The 19600-nt window shown below is 42.9% G+C and overlaps 1 protein-coding gene across 1 annotated transcript in view; it reads left to right on the forward strand.

Moving 5' to 3' along the window:
* KTN1 (kinectin 1 (kinesin receptor)) overlaps positions 1-19600 on the forward strand; it is a 52426-nt gene that overhangs the window by 23805 nt on the left and 9021 nt on the right. Inside the window, exons 17-39 of the mRNA XM_009871826.1 lie at positions 516-584; positions 1917-1951; positions 2083-2173; positions 3045-3113; positions 3970-4007; positions 4628-4718; positions 4883-4951; positions 6553-6590; positions 7254-7344; positions 7463-7540; positions 8391-8428; positions 9266-9356; positions 9456-9524; positions 9901-9938; positions 10859-10949; positions 12981-13067; positions 14917-15006; positions 16036-16116; positions 16574-16663; positions 16753-16845; positions 18240-18311; positions 18771-18854; positions 19057-19140. Coding sequence (XP_009870128.1) covers positions 516-584; positions 1917-1951; positions 2083-2173; positions 3045-3113; positions 3970-4007; positions 4628-4718; positions 4883-4951; positions 6553-6590; positions 7254-7344; positions 7463-7540; positions 8391-8428; positions 9266-9356; positions 9456-9524; positions 9901-9938; positions 10859-10949; positions 12981-13067; positions 14917-15006; positions 16036-16116; positions 16574-16663; positions 16753-16845; positions 18240-18311; positions 18771-18854; positions 19057-19140 — 1677 coding nt within the window. The remainder of the gene's footprint in view (positions 1-515; positions 585-1916; positions 1952-2082; positions 2174-3044; positions 3114-3969; positions 4008-4627; positions 4719-4882; positions 4952-6552; positions 6591-7253; positions 7345-7462; positions 7541-8390; positions 8429-9265; positions 9357-9455; positions 9525-9900; positions 9939-10858; positions 10950-12980; positions 13068-14916; positions 15007-16035; positions 16117-16573; positions 16664-16752; positions 16846-18239; positions 18312-18770; positions 18855-19056; positions 19141-19600) is intronic.

Consider the following 19600-nt stretch of genomic DNA (forward strand, 5'->3'; position numbering starts at 1 on the left):
GGTGGTGTGATTCTCTGTCTTCCCAGTTCACCTCTTTTGAGTCGGCAGTTAGACCAAAGTGTGGGAGCCGGGCGAACCTCTCTGCTGCTGGACTGCTGGTCTCTTGCTGTGCATCCCCAGCGTTAAGACAGCCGAAGAGAACTAGAGTAGTGGTCTTAGACCGTTTGCTTTGCCAAATAAATGTTTTGTAAGAGGCAGCTATCAAATCTTGATGTGATGCTGATATCACTTTGGGAGGTAAATGCAGTTTCTCTTGCCTCTCAGGCTTGGTATGCTCTGATTCTCTGCCAGGGAATAAAGATGGTAACAGCTAAATTTCTCACGGGAACATAAGGACAGAAGTATTAATACAGAAAAACACGAAAGAAGGGAAAAGGACTCTTTGTAGTCTTGTAGCTTCCAAAGAGCTCATTGTAATGACTTCTGTGCTATGTAATTACCTTGTTGCCATTATGAAAATGCTGTACTTGTATCAGTTCAGAACTGCAAACCCTACTGCTTAAATTTCCTTCTAGGTTCTCAAGGATCAAAACGTAACTCTGCAAGCTGAAGTTCAGAAGCTGCAGACTCTCTTGTCTGAGCAGGTATAGCCAGCTGAGGTTGTATCAATTATCTTTTGGGTTTTTTTAACTTCTTAAGTATTTTTTTTTTTCCTTAAGTTAGCCCTGGGTTGAGCTATTTGGTAGCAACAACCAAGCTGTTTGGTTGCTTTTTAGGTGATTTCTCTTACATGGAGGGTTCAAGTAGGGCAGATGTGACTGTCTTCTAGACCTAACCAAGTGTGTTCAAACAAAATGTGGATATCCCCCCCCGCCAAGGAATGCTAGCTTAACACAAGCAAAGAACTTATTTCTTCCAGTTCTATTGGCAATTTTCTGGAATAAAACGGTCCTGTGAACAACCAGCCCTTCTGTGGGAGAGAGCGAGCTTTTACTGGGCTGTGGAGAGACCAGGGTGAGATCTTTACCCAACTTAGTTCCTTCCATCTTGGAACAAATTCTTAAACTGGTAATAAGCAAAGAACAGACCCATGGAATGGGAGAACTATTTATTTTGTGATGTCTTTTGTCCCTCGTCTGTATTTTTGCCCATGGCACACGCATCCTGCAGGCAGCCACGCAGGATGCTGCAGGTCCAAAGCTGTTGTGTTGCTGAGCTCCATCTCCTCTGCAAATGTTGCCTGGCAGAGCTCTTGTGAACGCTGCTTTGTACCATTGTGGAATGAGGAAATTTCCTGAAACACTGGAAAAAACTCGCAGGACAGGAAATGTATTTCCTTTTCTGCACTGGTGTCTGCTAGCCAGCAGCTCCGTGTCTGGAGCACCTCCCTTTCTTCTGGTGGAGAGCCAGATTTGTAGCCTTATTCCCCTGGGTCTGGCTGATTTGGTGTTCTGTCTGAAATAATAGGGCTGATTTTTTTTGGTGGTAGCTGGCTTATGTTTCTCGTGTGGTCTCTCACAATGTTGCGTTGTTGAGAAATTGTAAATGTTCCACTGAGTGAGCCTCGGGTGAAGGTTGTGGTTTCAACAAATGGTCAAAAGAGGCAGATTTTTCTGGTGCTGAACTGATTGCTGTGGGTTAGATGCCGCACAGTGCTTGGGATGCCTGGCACTGCCTAGGATCACTAGGATCCTGTGTCCCACAGCATCTTGTCACCAGAATTCCTGTCCATCAGGGGAAGTACAGATCCTGCTCAAATGCCTTAATAATTTTACTGTGACAGATTGACATCTTTTCAGCATCAGTATTAGACACACATGCCATGAGGACGTTCTCTTCCTACTTTATTTTCCCCTCTGATCTCGTGTAGTCACTAAGCTTCTGTTCAAGTTGATGCTCTCCAGTTATTTCTGGTTTTAAAATCCCAAACAGTTATTGACCCAGTTAATGATCACCCTGTTGTGTTTTTTTTATAGGCAAACAAAGACTTGTTAGAGCAGATGGAAAGAAGGTAAGAAACTTTTTCTGTTTTGAATCAGGGGCTAAAATAAAGATCTCATTTTGTTGGCAACAAGGCTACTATTGATAGCCAAACTGCTTTCAGGGATTAACTCCTTTTTCTAAACACTTTTGATTTCTCAGCATGAGAGAGAAGGATGATAAAATCAAGACGGTTGAAGAGCTGCTTGAGGCAGGACTCATACAGGTGGCTAATAAAGAGGAGGAGCTGATGGTAAAAATCTCTCATGTTGTCTTTTTATGGGGAAACAGAGATGAAGTGCTCTTGTGCAGAGTGTATATTTGAGTGCTCATAGTGCAATCTGAGATCATTCCCTTTGAATTGGAAAGCATTTTTGGAGACAAGGCTTAGACCCTTTTTGGTAAGACAACACTAAGCACAAGCATTGACTGCTTAGTCTAGAGCATGTTTTGCTAGTGTGCGTACCTGGGATCTTTTGGAGTAAATATATCTCTAGAGCTGTATGTTTGGCCTGATCTGCAACCAATCTGTCTTTAGGAAAGGGCGTTTTTTAAAAACTTTACTGTATGGGACTCTTGCATGTTCTTACTTAGTTGGTAATTTAAAGGGTTAAATGGATTATAAACTAGTGACACTTCTGGGATGATGCTAAAGGTATTTCCTTCCTGTTCTCTTTGTAAAGAAGCTAGTGATGAGAAGTCTGGAAAGCTGGTACAAAACCTTGTCTGTTTTCAGCTGGATTTTGCTGGAAAGCTGTGTCCTGTCTACCAGGACATAGCCAAGACAATGCTCACTTTCTTAATGTCCCTGAATTCCAGGTGCATTGCTGACACACCTCTGCTGGGGAGTGGTTACTCACTAGCAAACCGTCAGGTCACTAAGCAGCCAAAGATACAGAACGTCACCTTGATGTTTCCCTGAGCTCTAGCTTCCTGTAGATTGAAGTCCGCTCTGAGTTGTCCTTAATGAGTAATTAGTCCATTGACTCCGGCTGCTGCGGAGAGGGTTTCTTTTGGACTTTCAAAGTCTTTCCCTTGTTCTAAAAGAAATGACTTTTCTGTCAAGCTTAACGCTTTTTACCCAACAAATGAGTCTTTCATTATCTGTGTGTCTGCTTTCAAAGGCACTGCGAACGGAAAATTCATCCTTGAGAAAAGAACTTCAAAGTCTGCAAATTCAGCAATCGGAGCAGGTAGTACTTTTCATCTAAAACTTTTATTACACCTAAACTAAATCTAAAAAGAATCTTGCTGTGGTTGCAAAAGCCAAGGGAAGAAGGTGAAGATGTCTTTGAAGCCTGTTGGCAAAGCATCCTGTTTTCTTCCAACGTTGGTCTGGAATCTGATACTTCTATCTAATACTTCCTTTGCGTAAGCGTCAGAATTGTGGCAGATGTAAAGGTACCGATTCAGCGGAGGTTCTGAGTTGGTTTGAGTTTGCCTCGCACCGAAATGACTGTGAGTTGCTTTTTTTCCCCCAGGAGCCTAGTGCAGTGAGTGTGGCTGGTAGGCAGCTCGTACGGCTACAGCTTCATTGTGCATCTTTGAGCTTTCTGACGTTAATCCAGACTTGTGCAGCTGTGACTTAACCCCCTTCTGTTGATGTCTGTATTCAGTGACACTGTCACAGCGTTACCGTTTTTGATGTTGCCATTCCTTGACGTCCAGCCCTGCTTGGACAGCTCAGGCAGGCACTTAGTTTCTGGAATATCATTTGTGGGGGAGGAGAAGCACGATAACTGGGGAAGGCTGTGCAGTGGTGCCAGTCTGAACAGGTTAGCTGGTCCTGAACCTCAGCCTCTCCTGTTAACGGTGGTGTGGGTTTGCTTTTGTTATCCTAGCACTTGCAGCAGACTTGGTATTATTGGTTTGCCAGGAACTGGAGACCAACAGCTAACTTTGTCAGGAGCAGCCAGATAGATAATATTAAGCTGCTCCATAGCTTACCCAGTGCCAGAGTGCTTAAGCTCTCTACTCCCTTACCCCTCAACACTTGCAGATTGTTTTGCTCTCTTCTATTTTTCTAAATTGAAGCTCTGTTTTCTACAGGTTTCCTTCCAATCGCTGGTGGAAGAACTCCAGAAGGTGTAAGTAACTGCACAGATATAATTTCTGATTGTTACTTCTGTTTATTCCTTGGCTTACGAGTGTTTTGCTTCCCTGAAATGATTTGCTTTTGACTGGATGAAGTGTGTGTGTGCAACTGGAAGCATTATTGCTTTGGAAACACATCACATTAGATCAATACCATTTGAAAATCTGGTTGCTTCTCTGCTGAGCAACTAACTTTGTAAGCCTGACTTTGACTGGAAGAAGAATTGCACTGAGTTGTCAGGTAATTGTTTTTTTTCGGTAGGGACTCTAAAAGGAGTGAGCTTGTTCCTCCCATGTCTGTATTTGAAGCTGATAAGTACTTTGGAATGTCCAGTGAAGGCTGTGTGTCATTCCAGGGACTATTGATACCTTAATTTGCATTTTTTAAGACAGTAATAATATCTTTTCAGCACATGAACTCCTAATTATATAAAAGTGACCTTGTTCTGCACTGTTCTCAGTCTTATTCCTTCTATTTCTTTCTCCTGCTTGGACCCACTGTGGGTGCCTGAGGCTGATGAGGTGATGTGATAGCAGAACCAAAGCTCCTGTGTTTGCTCAGGTAATGCAGTGTGTTCAGCCAGCTGATAATTGTTGCTCTGCTCATTTGAAGGAACCTTGAGAAGGATGGAAAAATAAAATCGGTGGAAGAGCTTCTTCAGGCTGAAATCCTTAAAGTAGCAAACAAGGAGAAGACTGTTCAGGTACTGATCTCTGCAATAGCTCCCTTCCTTTCTGTGTCTGTGCCACTGACGACCATTTATATGTAACTGCATGGCATTCTAGAGTGATAAACTTGTAGCATCCATTTTTTTGTGGCGTTTTTGTGTTTCCATTGTCCAATCCTGTCTGTTTTGTCATTGAAAAGGCTTTGACACAGGAAATAGAGGCTCTGAAAGAAGAAGTAGGAAATTCCCAGCTTGAGATGGAAAAACAGGTAAAATACCTTAGTGCCAGAAGTGTGAAACAGCCTTGCCTTGGATGCGCTGCTCACTCATTTCTGTTCTAGTGTGTTTTCTTTCACTTGTGAATGTCATTGGGTAGGAGAACCTCCTAACAATAGACCTACACTATTGTTGGGTATAAAGCCATACACGTGTAGTATAACTGCTGCTGCCTTTCAGAAACCACATTTGTCTGGAGGCCCAAGATTTTTGGGCTTCCAGTATGAAATTTGGCAAGAATTGCTATAACTTAAAGCATAGTAGCATTAGCTCTGGCTGGGCATATTGCATACTGTCCATATAGTAAACATGAAACCCTGGGACATCCTTTGAGGCTGGCAACTCGGAAGTCTCAAGTGCTGAAGGCGCTTCTCCTTTTCTTGGCCTTTCTGTATTGCTAGAACAATATTATGGACCCCCGCAAAATGTGGTTTCCAGGTAAACCTAAGACTATTTTCTTCCTAGTGTCCAAAAAAAAGTCTGTCTTGGCAGACTGAGTTCTACTCTAGCTATCAGGAATGCAGAAAATGGAGGAGTACTGGCTTTTTTGGCATGCTTGCTGTCTCACATCCAAAACAACAAGAATGCGCCTTTCCTTAGGGAGCCCGTTCTGCAGGCAGCTTAATCCATCGTGCTGTCAGGAAGTTTGCTCACTTGTTTGTGTGGGTTGTTTGGTTTTTGTTTGCACTTTTTCAGTCTTTCTAGCTGCATTCCAACTTATTAGCCCCTTTTCTTTCCTTAGTGCTCAAGTTTTGTCCTTTTTAGGCAAGGCTTCATAATGTGTTTCCGTCTCAGGCTTTTCCTCCAAAGCAAGTTCCCAGGAACTGGAGCAATTATTTGTGTGTGTTTCCTTCCCTAAAACTGACACAGAGCCCAGAACAAAATGCAGTTTAGACTTGCTGTCTCTGGAAAGCTACATATGAGGGATACTTACTCCAAAGGTGGTGGATTTATGCATATTTTGGTCTCCTGCAAGCAGAACAAGAGGTTTTTGGGAATGTCCGAGACTGTCATGGTAGAGGACTAAAACTGAACTGTTTGGATAGCCTGTGTCTGCACAGATAGCCATGGTCAAGCTTTTATACAAAATTCCAAGGAAATGTTCCCACCGAATCTTGTGTCTTAGATCTATGTTCAGCCTTAGAATGGGAATTTAGGGGAGTGCTGACATCGCAGAGAGCATCTAAAAAGCACTTGCTTGTGCAAAGGTCTAAATGACCTGGCATGCTCTCTCTGATTGGAGCTGCACTTGCTGGTGAGGTGGTTGTCGTCTTCATCAGTGTCTGCTTCTTTCTTTGTCTCTTGTGGTGGAAGTGTGCTCCCGTGGGCCTGCTTGCGTTCCCATTTGCACAGTTTTCTTTTCTGCCCTGGAAGTCACATTTTAAATGTGGACAAAGTAAATAGTGGAGACACTTTGCTTCTCGTAACTTATTTTCCCACACAAAAGGGCATGCTCATGCTTACACAACTGTAACAAATAGCGCCTGTTTTCATAATGTCTAATGGCTTTTCTCCTTGTTTCTCCCTAGAGCAGTTTATAGCATTTATGTCTTTTCCATGTGCGTTGAACTGAAGTTCTGATTATTTTCTTTAGGTGTCGATTACATCACAAGTCAAAGAACTTCAGACTCTGTAAGTACAGTTGTTAACATGTCTCATTTGCCTTGTGCACCCTTTGCTTCTCTGCTCCAGAGTGTTTCAGGTTAAAATATTCTTGCCTGGTGTCTGTGCTTCACATGCAGGCTATTGACACTGGTCTTGGTAGATGTGTGTCCTTATTGGAAATATTGGTTCTGTCTGAGACAGTAAGCAAGGTGAAGTGCTGTGTGGCTTTATGAGCCCCAGTTAAATTACGAGGGATTAAATCCAAGTTCGGATGGAAGGATGTAGGCAAAGCACTGTGACGAATTTAGTTTGGTAATATCTGTGTTGTAACTGCATGGGTAAGTGGGGATTGGGCTACCATGCTTGTCAGTCTCTCGTGTGCTCAACTGGGGAGGGAGAAGGAGGTGTTTTTAGGTGAGGAAAGCACATGAGTTTGAAATCTCTATGTCGGTGCAGAATTTGTCTGCTTTCACTTAATGAGCAGTACCACTGATCAAGGGCATCTCCTGCTAACCCAGGCTGAGGTGGAAGTGTTCATACATTGATTTTTAGTGAGTGAATTGTTTGTGCCTTTGATCACATATGCTGCTTTTGTTATGTGCTGCAAAACATAGGATGTTTTTTTTTCTTTTCAGATGGATAAAAGAGCAAGGGTTTATGCTGTGTGTCTGTGTGTGTTTAATGATACAGGTTAAAGGGAAAGGAAAAGCAGGTGAAAACCATGGAGGCCTTATTGGAAGAGAAGGAGAAAGAGATTGCCAAGAAAGGAGAGTGGCTGCAGGTAAGTTTTCTTGGTATTCTAATGGGAAATAAGTTCTGTTGCGGTATGGCTGGCTGTGTAAAACTTACATTTACACTTCTAAACTTGTGTTATGTATTTTTTTTTTTCCCGTCCAAAGGGTCAGAAGGATACAATTGCACAATTAACCAGTAAAGTTCAGGAGTTAGAACAACACAACCTGCAACAGCTCCAACAGGTATGTTGGTTCTGCCCTCTGCCTCTCATGAAGGGTTTGCCTTGGTTTCAACCTCCAGAACTTCTCTAAGTCCTACGTGACCACACTGGTAGTCTCCACTGTGCAGAGCCCACTAGTTACTGTGTTCATCCAAAGTGGGTTTTACATGGATAACAAGTTCTGAGAGTTTTTCTTTTAACTTGGATGATATGATGCCTAACAAGTAGCTATGAGCTTCAAAGTTTTCAGAGCAAAAACAGAATCATAGCTATGTCGTAGGTACCTCCTTGCCAGACTGAAGTGGTGTCTCTGCAGGGCTACAGTCAGGGAGGAACTCTTGGTGTAACTGCACGTAGCAGCCGCTCTTGAAGCAGTCAGGCTTTGCTGTGGTTCCTTCCTTCCTTGTTGCAGAAGTTGCAGCTGGCTGGAATATTTTGCCTTTTGATATCCTGCACTGGACTTGAGAACAGGCAAATGAGCAACCTTGAAGCCGGGTATTAATTAATAGAAAAATTTTTCCAGTAAGATGGTATTCTAGCTCGGTTTGGATTTTTGTCCGTGATAAAACGGAGAAACCGAGTTGCACTCATGTTTCGGGTCAATGTCTAGACAGACGTTTATCCCAGGGGAAAGGTGGAACGGGGAGAGATTGGTTGGTGCGAAGTTTGGGATGCTCGGTGTAAGCTGTGCTTCTGAAATCCATTACGTGTTTAGATACTCTTGGAGCCACGTCTGATGCAAAATTCTTGGTATTTCTTTGGCAAGTATCTTGCAAGCTGTGTGGTGCTTCTGCTTGTGCAAAGAGTTGCTGCTAATTTGAAACCTCTACAGTGTCATTAAAATCAGGCTGGGAATTGTTTTTGTGTTTCAGGTCCCTGCCACATCCCAAGTCCAGAACCTGGAAAGCCTGTGAGTATGCACTTTCTTCAGTGCCCGCTGATAATATGCATTCGGTGCTGGTGTTTATCTTCAGTTGGAGTGTATGAATTGGTTTCAAGCATTTGCTAAAATAAGCTGTTGGTGCTGATGGACGCGCACCAGCCAGCACGTCTGCTGCCGCATGTACGTCTGGCGTCCCTGCCTGGTGCGCCGGAGTAGTAGCGCTCGTACGCTTGAGGAGAGCGAGTGATCGCCCAGGGCTCTACTAACTGGTGAAATCGCTGCTACTTCTTGTGTCTAGTGTTAATTTCTCCTTCTATTTAGCAGGTTTAAAAGAGTGGGGGATTTAAGTGCCTGTGCCTCAGTCAGTAAAAGCAGTGAGCAGATAACAGTTTGCTGTTTTCAGTCTGAGTTGCAATAGCCAATTCTGTAGCTCCTGTTTTGGGGAGAAATGCTGCCAGGCTTTCCTCTGTTGTGACTCTGCTTTGTCTGGCTGCTCGAAGTCTGAGGAAGGTTTCAGGGAACTGTGCCAAAAAGGGCTCTGTCTTCAGTGTGGCTCTTGTAACGTGCTGCCCTCCCGGCGGAGCTCCTGTATAGCCAGGACACGATACCAAAAAAAGCAGCCTCACCTTTAGGAGACTGTACCTGACACCTTCTCTTAGCTTTCTTGTTTTGGAGCTATAGTATAATGATTTCTTCTTCTCCATGTGCGTATGCTCTCCTTCCTTGGCTGATTATATATATATATATAAAATACAAAATATATTTATCTTCTGCTGCTGAAAACTGCCCAAGCTAGAGTATCTGTCCCTTTTTAACATAAATTCTTACTTTAACCCTGTTTTCCTTTCTTCACCATCTCTGCAGGTTGAAAGGGGAAGAAGAACAAACGAAGAAGTTGAAAGCTGTAGTGGAAGAAAAAGAGAGAGAAATTGCAAACCAAGTAAAACAATTGCAGGTAAAGTTTCGATAGGAGTGCCTTGTGTTCTAAGGAGTGTATATATTGTGAGTGTATGTCTATTTACATGTGTATGTATCGCCTTTTTTCTTTCAACAGGATATACAAAAAGAAAATGAATCTTTTAAAGCTCAAATTCAAGAATTAAAGCAGGAGAACTGCAAACAGGTACAGCTTCCAGTTGCAGCGTTACTGAATGAAGTTGAAGTGGGTGGCATGGAAAACCAAGAGTTGTATCAATGATGCAAACCCAGCTTCAGGGTTTGCACTAAGCCAGCTTTTCTGGCTGTTGCATATCTGTTCCTACCTCCCTGTGCTTGCACCTTGGTGCTTTTCCTTACGCCTACTGTGTTCTCATCTAGCTTCCACTCCTGTCTTTACACGCTGTGTCACAGCCAGGGCTCTTCTGGCCAAAGGAGGCTGGACGGGGCTCCCCTGAAGGCCAAGAGTGCAGCTGCTTAGTGTTGCAGTGATGCAGATCGTGACCTCTGCAGTGATCTTTGCTGGTGATCTGCTCCTCATGAGTTTCTGATCTGTTTTGTAGGCATCTCTGACCGTCCAGAGCGAGGAGCTTCTGCAAGTGTGAGTACTGCCAGAAGCTGAATGGAATAGATCAGTGCTTCTTTTCACCTACTACTCAGGAAATTTAATAGATTAAATAAGGGCCAAATGTACAATATCAGCGTGTGAGAGGTGGCCAGTAAAAAAAAAAAAATCAAATCTTTGCTACCTAATAAAACTTGAACATAGAGAATCTGCTCAGGCTAATAATCCCTAGCTGTAATCTTCTGCAGACAGTGCTAGCAATATGTTGTGCCCACAGTGTAAGTCAGCCATGATTGATTTAATTTTAAACACGTGCCAACTCAGCTGTAAGTCTGAAGAGTTAAATGTTAGTGTTTCAAGCAAAAGTGACAGGCTTTTTTCTTGGAAGTTCAGCTTAGTGTAGAAGGTTGTTCATATTATGAAATCTCTTCCCAGGGAAAATCTCAGGGGTAAAAGTAGAGCTGAAGCACACTAAAGAACTGTGTGAAACTATTGCCAAACTGACTTGTACTGTGCTACATAAATTGCCACTGCCATGCGTTTTTGGCTGTCTGAATTATTTTTCTTGTAAGTTAAACATCCTATAAATTGTGGACTAGATGGTTGAAGAAGAATGCTCTTAGCCAGCAGGCAGTGCCTGTTTTGTGGTGGTGTATTAGGGTGGGCTGGCTGACTTACCCTTGTCTAATGTGTTGCCTTGATAAATGTGTGCAAATGCCTGTTGCAGGCAAACAACGGCTTTACAACAGCTTTACAATGGGTTTTTCTCGGACGGCCTGCAGTTTGCAGACCAGTAGGGAGCAAGAGGTACTGCCAAGACAGTGAGAGCAGCTTTTCAAAGAGTGTGTTGCTGGAAGGGGAAAGCAAGTCAGTGGATGTGAAGGGGTGTCAGGGCTTCACTTGAGATTACTTAAATGTCTCCTGACTTGTTTATGATTCTTTTTTTGCTAATTCAGGGTTGCAGGGCAAGAGAAAGAAATTGCCAGTCTCCAGAATGAGCTCGCCTCTCAGAGAAATGCTTTTGAGCAACAGAGGAAAAAGAACAACGTAAGGAAATTCTTCCCCCGCCTCTCCCTCCCCTAAAAAAACCCAACCAACCAACCAAAACCCCAAAGAACAACCAAAGCTGTGTGCACAGCACTCCTCGATGCCTAGGGCATCCTGCTATGGAAACCTTTCTGACAGTTGTCTGCTGTATTGTGTCCCCTGGACACTCCTCTCTTCTTGGAAGTGACTTTACTGCTCCAAGTTTTGTCAGCTCTTTGACAAGTTGCTGATTTTGATGAGATGGTGGGGACACATCCCGTAGCAAGTTTTCAGGCTTGGATTCAAGCCCTGTTTGGAAACCGCCTTTGCCAAGGGAAGAGGAGGGGATTCGAGGTGGGAGGATGGAGGGGGCTGTGCGCTCTGGCTGAGTTATGGTCCTTGTGTGGGAATGTGGGAGGAGGTGTTACCTTCAGGGTTCTCAGATCTGGCTCTTCCCATTCCTAAGAGCGTGACTATTCCTGACCTTCTGAAGGAGCGAGCCGAGCCGTCCTTCTGCAGCAGCTGCTGATGGGGCAGCCCGGGTTGTTTGTGGCTAAAAGGGAAGGTTTCATCTTCCATCACAGAACTGTGAAGTTATCTCTTTGGAATACGTTACCTGCACATGGCAACAGAATGGTGTATTTTAAGTTAGATGGAAGAAAATTGTTAAAATAGAAGGGGTTTAGTTGACCTGTCTCTCCTTGATAGCCTATGAAATCCAGTTAATATTGTGTGAGAAACTTTATTGCGTAAAAGTGAGACAACAAGGAAGATGCACAAGGAAAATGTTGGGAATGTGAGCTTTCAAGTGAAGAGTTTTGCTTAAGAACTCAAATAGAGGGAAGGTGGCTGGATATTCTCGGAAGACAGATGAGGTGAAAGGTAGAACATATGCGTGCCTGTTTCCTGGGGAACTGCAAGGTCTAAGTACCCTTCGTGGTTCAGGCAGGAGTCTTCCTGCTGCTAAAGGCACATCACAATTTTATCCAATCTTGTTTTTTATGTCCTGTGAAACGGCCCTTAGGATGGCAGGCACATGGAAGTGGTTAAGTAAAACCAGTGTAGGTACTTGGTAGGATTTGGATGCTGCTTAAAAAAAACCCCACAACCTTTCAAAAATAAATCTTTTCTCAAACAAAGTGCTCCAAGGGTAAAAAAAAAAATAAAAAAAAATAAAAATCTAAATCTCAGGCACTGTAATCTCCTCCCCACAAGGCCCACCGTCCTTCCTAGATGAGAGCTGCGAGATTCTTTTTATAAGAGCTCTCGGGCTCCTAACTGAGCTTGCATGTTGACACCTTGTGGAGTACACGTTTGATGACCTCGCCAAGAAAGATGCAGGAGCGCGGCACGGTTGGCGTTTCCACGCAGATCTGAGGCGTGCTTGCCGCTGGTGTGAGATCCCCAAACCTCCCGGGAGGGCCGGTGAGCAGCAAACTGGTTTTCTTTGGGGTACGGTGGAGAGAACTGCGTGGGTTAAATGCTGCAAACCGAGGCCCTGAGCTTGGGGTTTCTAAAATGAGCCCTATTGTAGGTTTGGGTTGAGGCCCAAGGATCTACGCAGCTGGACCTGGTTGCAAGATCAGGGGCATAAATGTGTTACACCTCCGTGTATACTCGGGTCCACGCTAGGTTCTGCAACGCGACGTGCCTAACACTCTGTTGTGTAATCTGTGGTTTTTGGTGTCTGTGTTCCTCGCTACTTTTGAAAACTTCCCTCTTGCTTCTTACAAGTGCAGTCAAAGTGTGGGGTCGCTGTCGCGACACGCTCCGCAGTAACACTCACATCAGTTCTGGACGTGGGGGCAGGTTGGGCAGAAATTGGCATTATATTTTTATTTTTGATTTTTTTTTTCCCCTTTGAATTCAAAGACTTTGGAACATCACACTTGTTTTTCCTAGTGTATGTCATCTTACCTGGCAAAATCATCTTGCAGTAACCAGCATTTCAATGCAAATGATGGAATGTAATGCAAAATATATCTCTGAAGTAAAAGCGGGAACAGTTTGAATATTGGCTGAACTGAAATAATTCTTTCTAAAAATGATTAGGACCTTCGGGAGAAAAACTGGGAAGCAATGGACGCATTGGCATCAACTGAAAAATTGCTGCAGGAGAAAGTGAACAAGACTGCCAAGGTTGTAATGTTAACTGCTAGAAACAATGCGTTAAGCTAGAAGCAAATCTGCAGCTGGTTTTTTAAATGAAATGGAGGCATTTAACTTTTACTGCAATTTAAATATAGTCTGAGTGATCATTCATGTACTCTCACCTCTGCTTTTTCCTGTTGTCTTTGTTTTTTTTTTTTTCCCCCCATCCTTAGTCTGTGAGCATGCTGATTTTCTTGATTTCTGTTTGCATAATTGTTAGAGCTGTCGTGAGGTTTTTTTTTTTTCCTTCGTGGGGAGCTCTAGAATAAAAACTGTGCTGGTGAGCAATCTGCTTTCATCTACTGGGCTTTCTCTGTGCTTGAATAAATTTATTGGACCTGCGAAGAACTGGATTATTATTTTAAAAACCTGGGAACTTCTCAGGAAAACAGTGTCACCGCAGCTGTGAATTTCCTCCTTGAAAGCATATGAAGCTCGACAGGTCCTGTCAGAGCCAAGGTTCAAAATTACACGGGGCGTGAATTGCTCTGAAAAGAGCTTGCATTCGCTGCGAGCCTGATTTGGAGTTGTCTCTATGCAGATTTAAAAAAAAAAAGCATCAAAGTAACTTTTAAAAACAACACAAGTCAGGTAGCTTGAAGCAGAGGAGCTCCGGTTTGGGATTGTGCATCTGTGTTTTGGAGATGTCTCCACTCTTCACTCGGCCCCTGCGTTCGGAGAGGCTGTGCCCGCTTTTGGTGTGCGCTAACGCTTGCCTGCTTTCTCTTGCAGTCAGAGCCTCCATCAAACAGCCCTTTGCCACTTCTCGGTGCTTCCTAAATTGGTGAAAACTTCACACACTGAGCACAACTTCACCACCTAATGTCTCCTGTCCCTTTTCTGTCTCTCAATCTCAACCTGCTAATGCCACCGATCTCTTGCAGCAGAGGAGCTCGGAGCAGCAAAGGCGCAGTAATGCTGATGTCAAAATTAAAAAATAAATAACAAACCCAAATATTAATGAAGGGTTTTTGCTGAAAGCTGCCTTCTGCGTTGGGTTTCGAGCTTTCTGCATTTAAACTTATGTGGGAGCCTGAGCATCATGTGGCTAAATTGAACCGATCCGCCACAAGCATGGCAAGCAAATGTCTTGTGGCTGCTCTGCTTTTAATGTTAAATAAATGGAATGATAGGTCTGTGGTGCCATTGGCTCTGTGCTTTTATATTTGCAGAGCAATGACAAAGAAAACCTGGAAATTGTCACACAGCTCTAATAATTATTTCCTGTTGCATCCAAACTTGGGGAAGGAAGATGTTAAGGGTCTCCCTTGAGTACTTAAAAGAAATATTTAGAAGATACAGTTTTGCTTTCTTGGCCTGGTTCAAATGTGCATTAACACAAAGTTTCCTTTTGACTTTAATTCTCAGTTTTTGATGTGATTACATTAATTTATGGAGATTTTTTTTCCCCCTCACCCACCTAAAGTTGTTTAAAATAAGTATGGATTTAAAAATAATATTCAATTGACCAAACTTACTGGTTTTGAGGTGGCTCAACTTGAGTGGCAGGGTTGGTGTGAACTGTGGATGCAGTTACTCAGCACAGTGTAGTTTGTGTTGTGTTGTGACAAGTGAATGATGGTGTAGCTTCTGTACAAGCAGGCTACATTGGAAGAGAACTTAAGAAAATAAAAGCTTAAGCACCAACAAATGTGAAGGCCAAATTCTAAAGCAGTTAAGTGTCAATTCTAAAGGCAATTTACTGGCAGTTTCAGAAACTGTAGTGCCTTTCTTGCTGACAAGAATTACTTTCTGGGTTAAATAAGTTACTCTGGGTGTAGAAGAGGCTATTGCCAGGTCATTGCCCAATCTCACCTGAATCCTTCTCTTGGTTTAGGAGAAGCAGCAGCATTTGGAAGCTGCTGAGGTGGAGACACGCAAACTACTCCAGAAGCTGTTCCCTAAAGTTTCTCTTCCTTCTAATGTGGTAAGAATTGGGACTTTTCCTATCCTTGTGCTGGGGGACAGGGAGCTCTGCTCCTGCTGTGCTGAGCAGTCTAGAGCACTTCCCCGCAGTCCTTTCTGCCCCAAGGCTTTTGTAGTGGGACCCAAGTGTCTTCTGCTGGCAAAGCTGCAGATGGTTACTTCAAGGAGAGTGTTTAAACAAAAAAACCCCACACATTACAGTTGTCTTATTTTATTTTATTACTGCCCCAACATCTGATTCATCTGCTTGTGTTATCTTGTGTCTAACCGAGAGAGTGAATTTTACGGGGTGGGTAAGGTCTGCTGAGTGTTTGCTCAGTGTCTGGCGTGATGGGGATCTGTATCTTCCCTGGCTCCTCTTTCCAGAGGGGCTGTGCTGCCTCAGTGCCAGTTAAATACAGTTCAGGAAGGTTTGTTTTCTTCCTGAAGTTCCTTGGAAACCACCATTTCCCCATTTTATGTCAGTGGCTTTCTGTTGTTTGTGAGGGAAGTGCGCTGGGTTCATGCAGGTTGTGCAAGTGATGTGATGTGAAGTGAGGCTGGAAAAATAGGGCATGAGTTTCATTTGTAACGTCTAGAGGTTTTGAATATTTATATTTTTAAATTCTTCCCAAGTTAGTCTTCTGGTGAACTTCTGTAAGGTTACGAAGCAGTCTTCCTAGTGAAGTCCCTACAATTACATGGCTTTAACTTCTCGAGGATTCCTTTAAGTCTTCAAATATTTCTTGTAGAGCTCTGACACTTGCAGGGAGACCTCTACCACCCAGTTATATTTCAGCACTTCCAAACCCACGTGAACTGTTGTGTGTCTTGTACCCTCGTGCTCCTGGATTGCTGCCCACCCACTGGTGGGTGCCCCTGGATTGCTGCCCACGCTCGACCGCGTGCAGTGGTAGCTGAAAAACTGCTGTGAGGCTGCGGGTTAGCTCTGGGAATTAAAGGACTGAAATGCTCCTCTTGGGAGGCAGATGTCCTCAAGAGAGATTTATTGATGTTAATCTCAGCTTTAACCAAATGTGTTTCCCAACAGAGCCACAGCGAGTGGATATGTGGGTTTGAAAAGTTGGCTAAAGAATACTTGAGGGAGGCTTCAGGATCCGAAGATGTCAAGGTAGGCACAAAGAGTGGACAGCTTCCTTGTGTGTGGCATAGAGGATGTTCTCCAGGATAAATCTCGCAAGTTGTGCTCTGGATTGCAGAGTTCAAATTGATGAATGGGTGACAAGACAATTTTTATGGACGTTTGCATCTTGTAAATCAAAAATATATTTGCACTTTATGAGGCTGTCAAAACATTTATGAAATTCAAAGTCCCTGTTTGTTCTTCAGGGAATTGTTGTTTGCTTTTTTGGGGGTGTATCAGAATTCCTGCAGTTAGGCACATAGTTTAAGATTCAGTATCGAGAGCTCTAGGTGAACATGGTACTTGCTGCTGTCTTCGCCTGGGTTTGAAAGACAGACCTGCCAATGTGAATGACACCAGCTTGCCTGTTGAAATAAGGTAAATAATAGAACTTCAGTCTGTCAGCTGAGACATGACTCCTGTGTTCCCTTTTCTCCTTTGCCAGGCCATGGAGCAGAAGCTGAAGGAGGCCGAGGAGATGCACATACTGCTGCAGCTGGAGTGCGAGAAATACAAATCGGTTCTGGCGGAGACGGTAAGCAGGATGCCCGATTGCCTCTGCCTTGTGATGTTGTAAGCTGCCTTTTTTCTGCTGTAAGCTTTCAAACCCTGCTCTCTTCTTAGGAGGGGATTTTACAAAGGCTACAGAGGAGCGTGGAAGAGGAAGAAAGCAAATGGAAGATAAAAGTTGAAGAATCGCAGAAGGAGCTTAAACAGGTATTTCTGAAGATTTGCTTTTCTTGCATCAGCCAGACAGTTTCTGCTTGAAGTCACAGAGGGTGTTTGAGTTCTGTGAAGGCAGGTGTAGAACAGCCCTGACTGCCTGGTTTGATGTGTGTGACCAGCGGATGAAAAAGGTGAAGTCTGCAACCAGTATGATAGGAACGATCCTTCCTTGTAACAGAAGTATTTTTTGGTGGTCTGATACTTTTGTTTCATGTCGAGGTTGATTTTGTTTTGTTGTTGTTTTGGTTTTTTTTCTTGAGGAACCTATTGCCATTAAAAAAAAAAAAACAAAACAAAAATCTAAAGAGTGGAGGAATTGATGTCTTCTGATTTTTGTGGCTATTCCTGTTGCCGTCTTTAGAGAAGCAAGAACAAACAGACAGCACAGGTATAGGGTCCTTGACCATGAGGAAAATTCTGTGTCATAGCCCTTTGCAGGTGACGCAAGAGGCGGCCAAATTGCACATAATGTTATTAATGCTGCTGGGATAGGAAGCCAAAGATTCTGGAATGTACATATGTCCTATCAGTGTGCCCAGGAATATGTATTTTTCTGACCCTGGCATCTCAGACTGTATGTCTGTTAAGCACCAGTTTTTTTCCAAGCCATTTGTGAACAGACACAGACTCTTTGTGCTGGATTTACATATCGTGTAATCATAACAAGTTTTTGGAAGCTGTTAAAATTGTGCTTAATTCATTATGGCCAACTAATTACACTTGAAATAGCCTGCAAAGCTTTCCTTTTTAGGAAGGCTCTGTTGCTGGCAAAAGTGGTTTGAAAAAAGCCTTTTATGTTTCTTCCCTAATCTAGAGTTAAAGTAGGTCACACTACCTTTGTTGTTTTTTTTTTTTTGAAAGGAATAATTTCTTAAGTACCTCTGCTTAGTAAATTTGAGTGCCAGAGTACGAGTCTGAAGCAAACAGATGATTTGTAAACATCTTGTTTGAGGGGCTTATAAAAGGCTGTGACATCTTGATCTACAGATGTGCTACTGTCTGCTGTACTTGCACAGCTTCCAAGGTTAAATACGCTGGATTTGGCTACGTCTTGTAACGGATGGAGACAGTCACATTTCCCTTACCATGGCTAATGGATAACTGACTCAGTCCTCATATTCCAAATCTTTCCAACAGCTAGGCTCTAAATACATCAAAAAACTTCCTGTGTTGGGAAAAGTTAGGAAAGGTGTTCTAATGGAGACTCAGTATATTGAATTGCTTGAGCATCTTAATTTATTCAGTTGCTGTGTTTTCATCTGTAATGTGGGGTTGTTTTTTTTTTTATTTTTTTTAAATCATAGAAGCAAGCTTGTGTGTGTATGGAGAGTTTGACTTAGACCAACCCAACTAAATGATATGTTTATCTTTCTTGAAAACTGCAGATGCGTTTTTCAGTCGTTTCCTTGGAGCACGAGGTAGAGAGGTTAAAGGAAGAAATCAAAGAAGTTGAAAATGTATGTGCAGGTGTTTGGGTTTTTTTCCTTTTTCTTTTTTTCTGTCTTTGAAACTTTCTGTTACTTACAGAATAAGCCTAAATCGTGTTTAAGTCTGAACTTCCCAGGACTTCTCTCCTCCAAGTGGTTCAGTCTTGCTGCAGTTGAAACTGGATCTTTTGGCCAGTGTTTTTAACAAGCAGAGAAGCTGTGTACTGGGAACTGTCCTGTGCTCACCCACTGGAACTCTTCCCTTGTGAGACTGAGCAGTTTAGAGCTTGTTGACAATGCTAGGCTTGGTTCTTTTTCTCTTTTTGAGGTGTAACAGTTTTAAAAATCTGTGCAATTACTGGATTTGAAATGCTCTCTAAATGTCATGGAATATTTGGTTAGAAATTTAGAGCTGATTATAAATTACGGAAATGGTACTGCAAGACGGCATTGGAAACATCTGTTTTAACTCTGTTTTTCTGTTTCTAGCTTAAAAAAGAGAGAGAACATTTGGAAAGTGAACTAGAAAAGGCAGAAATAGAACGATCTACTTATGTTTCAGAAGTCAGAGAGGTAAACATAATTGACAAAACTGTTCTCTTTTTTTTTTTTTGGTTATCAGTTGGCTGGCAAACTAATCTAGTGCTTTAGCCCCTGTGGCTGAGGAGTTGATATGCTTGTGACCTTAGGGTAGAGCAACACACTAATAACTGAGCAGAAGAAAAGTGAGCATCCTAAGGAGAGACAAATCCTAAAACTCTAAACTTCATTTCAGCTCAAAGATCTGTTGACTGAATTGCAGAAAAAACTTGATGATTCATATTCTGAAGCAGTAAGACAGAATGAAGAGTTAAATTTGGTAAGAAGCTTGTTCTCTGCTGGGCACAAACTAGGCTCCCAGTATACTTATGAAGCGGAGACTTATTTCAAATCCTGTCTGTTCTGCTAACCTCTTCAGCTTGGTATTTTTGTCCATTGCAATCATTTATGTAGTCTGACTTTTACAATTTGTCTCTTTCTCTGCTCCTAACAATAGCATGCCTGGTTCTTAAGACTTTTTCTGAAGTCTCTAAGACTTTCATTCCTGAAACTTCTTGAGAATCAGTGTTTTACAGCGTAGACGTCTGCAACAGCAAATCTTACGTCCACAACTAAAGTTGTGCTCTCATCGGTTTAACTTGAGGGTTATTCTGGTCGAATTTTTTCCAAAGCTTCTGAGGATGCAGCTTGATGTCCGTGCTCTCGCTGTGTGGAGCCTTTTCCATCCTCCTCCGTACGCACAGAAATTGGCCTAAACCAATGTTAAATTAATTTTGAGT

The sequence above is a fragment of the Apaloderma vittatum genome, unplaced genomic scaffold (genome assembly GCF_000703405.1).
Source record: "Apaloderma vittatum isolate BGI_N311 unplaced genomic scaffold, ASM70340v1 scaffold21116, whole genome shotgun sequence".
Classification (NCBI taxonomy): domain Eukaryota; kingdom Metazoa; phylum Chordata; class Aves; order Trogoniformes; family Trogonidae; genus Apaloderma; species Apaloderma vittatum.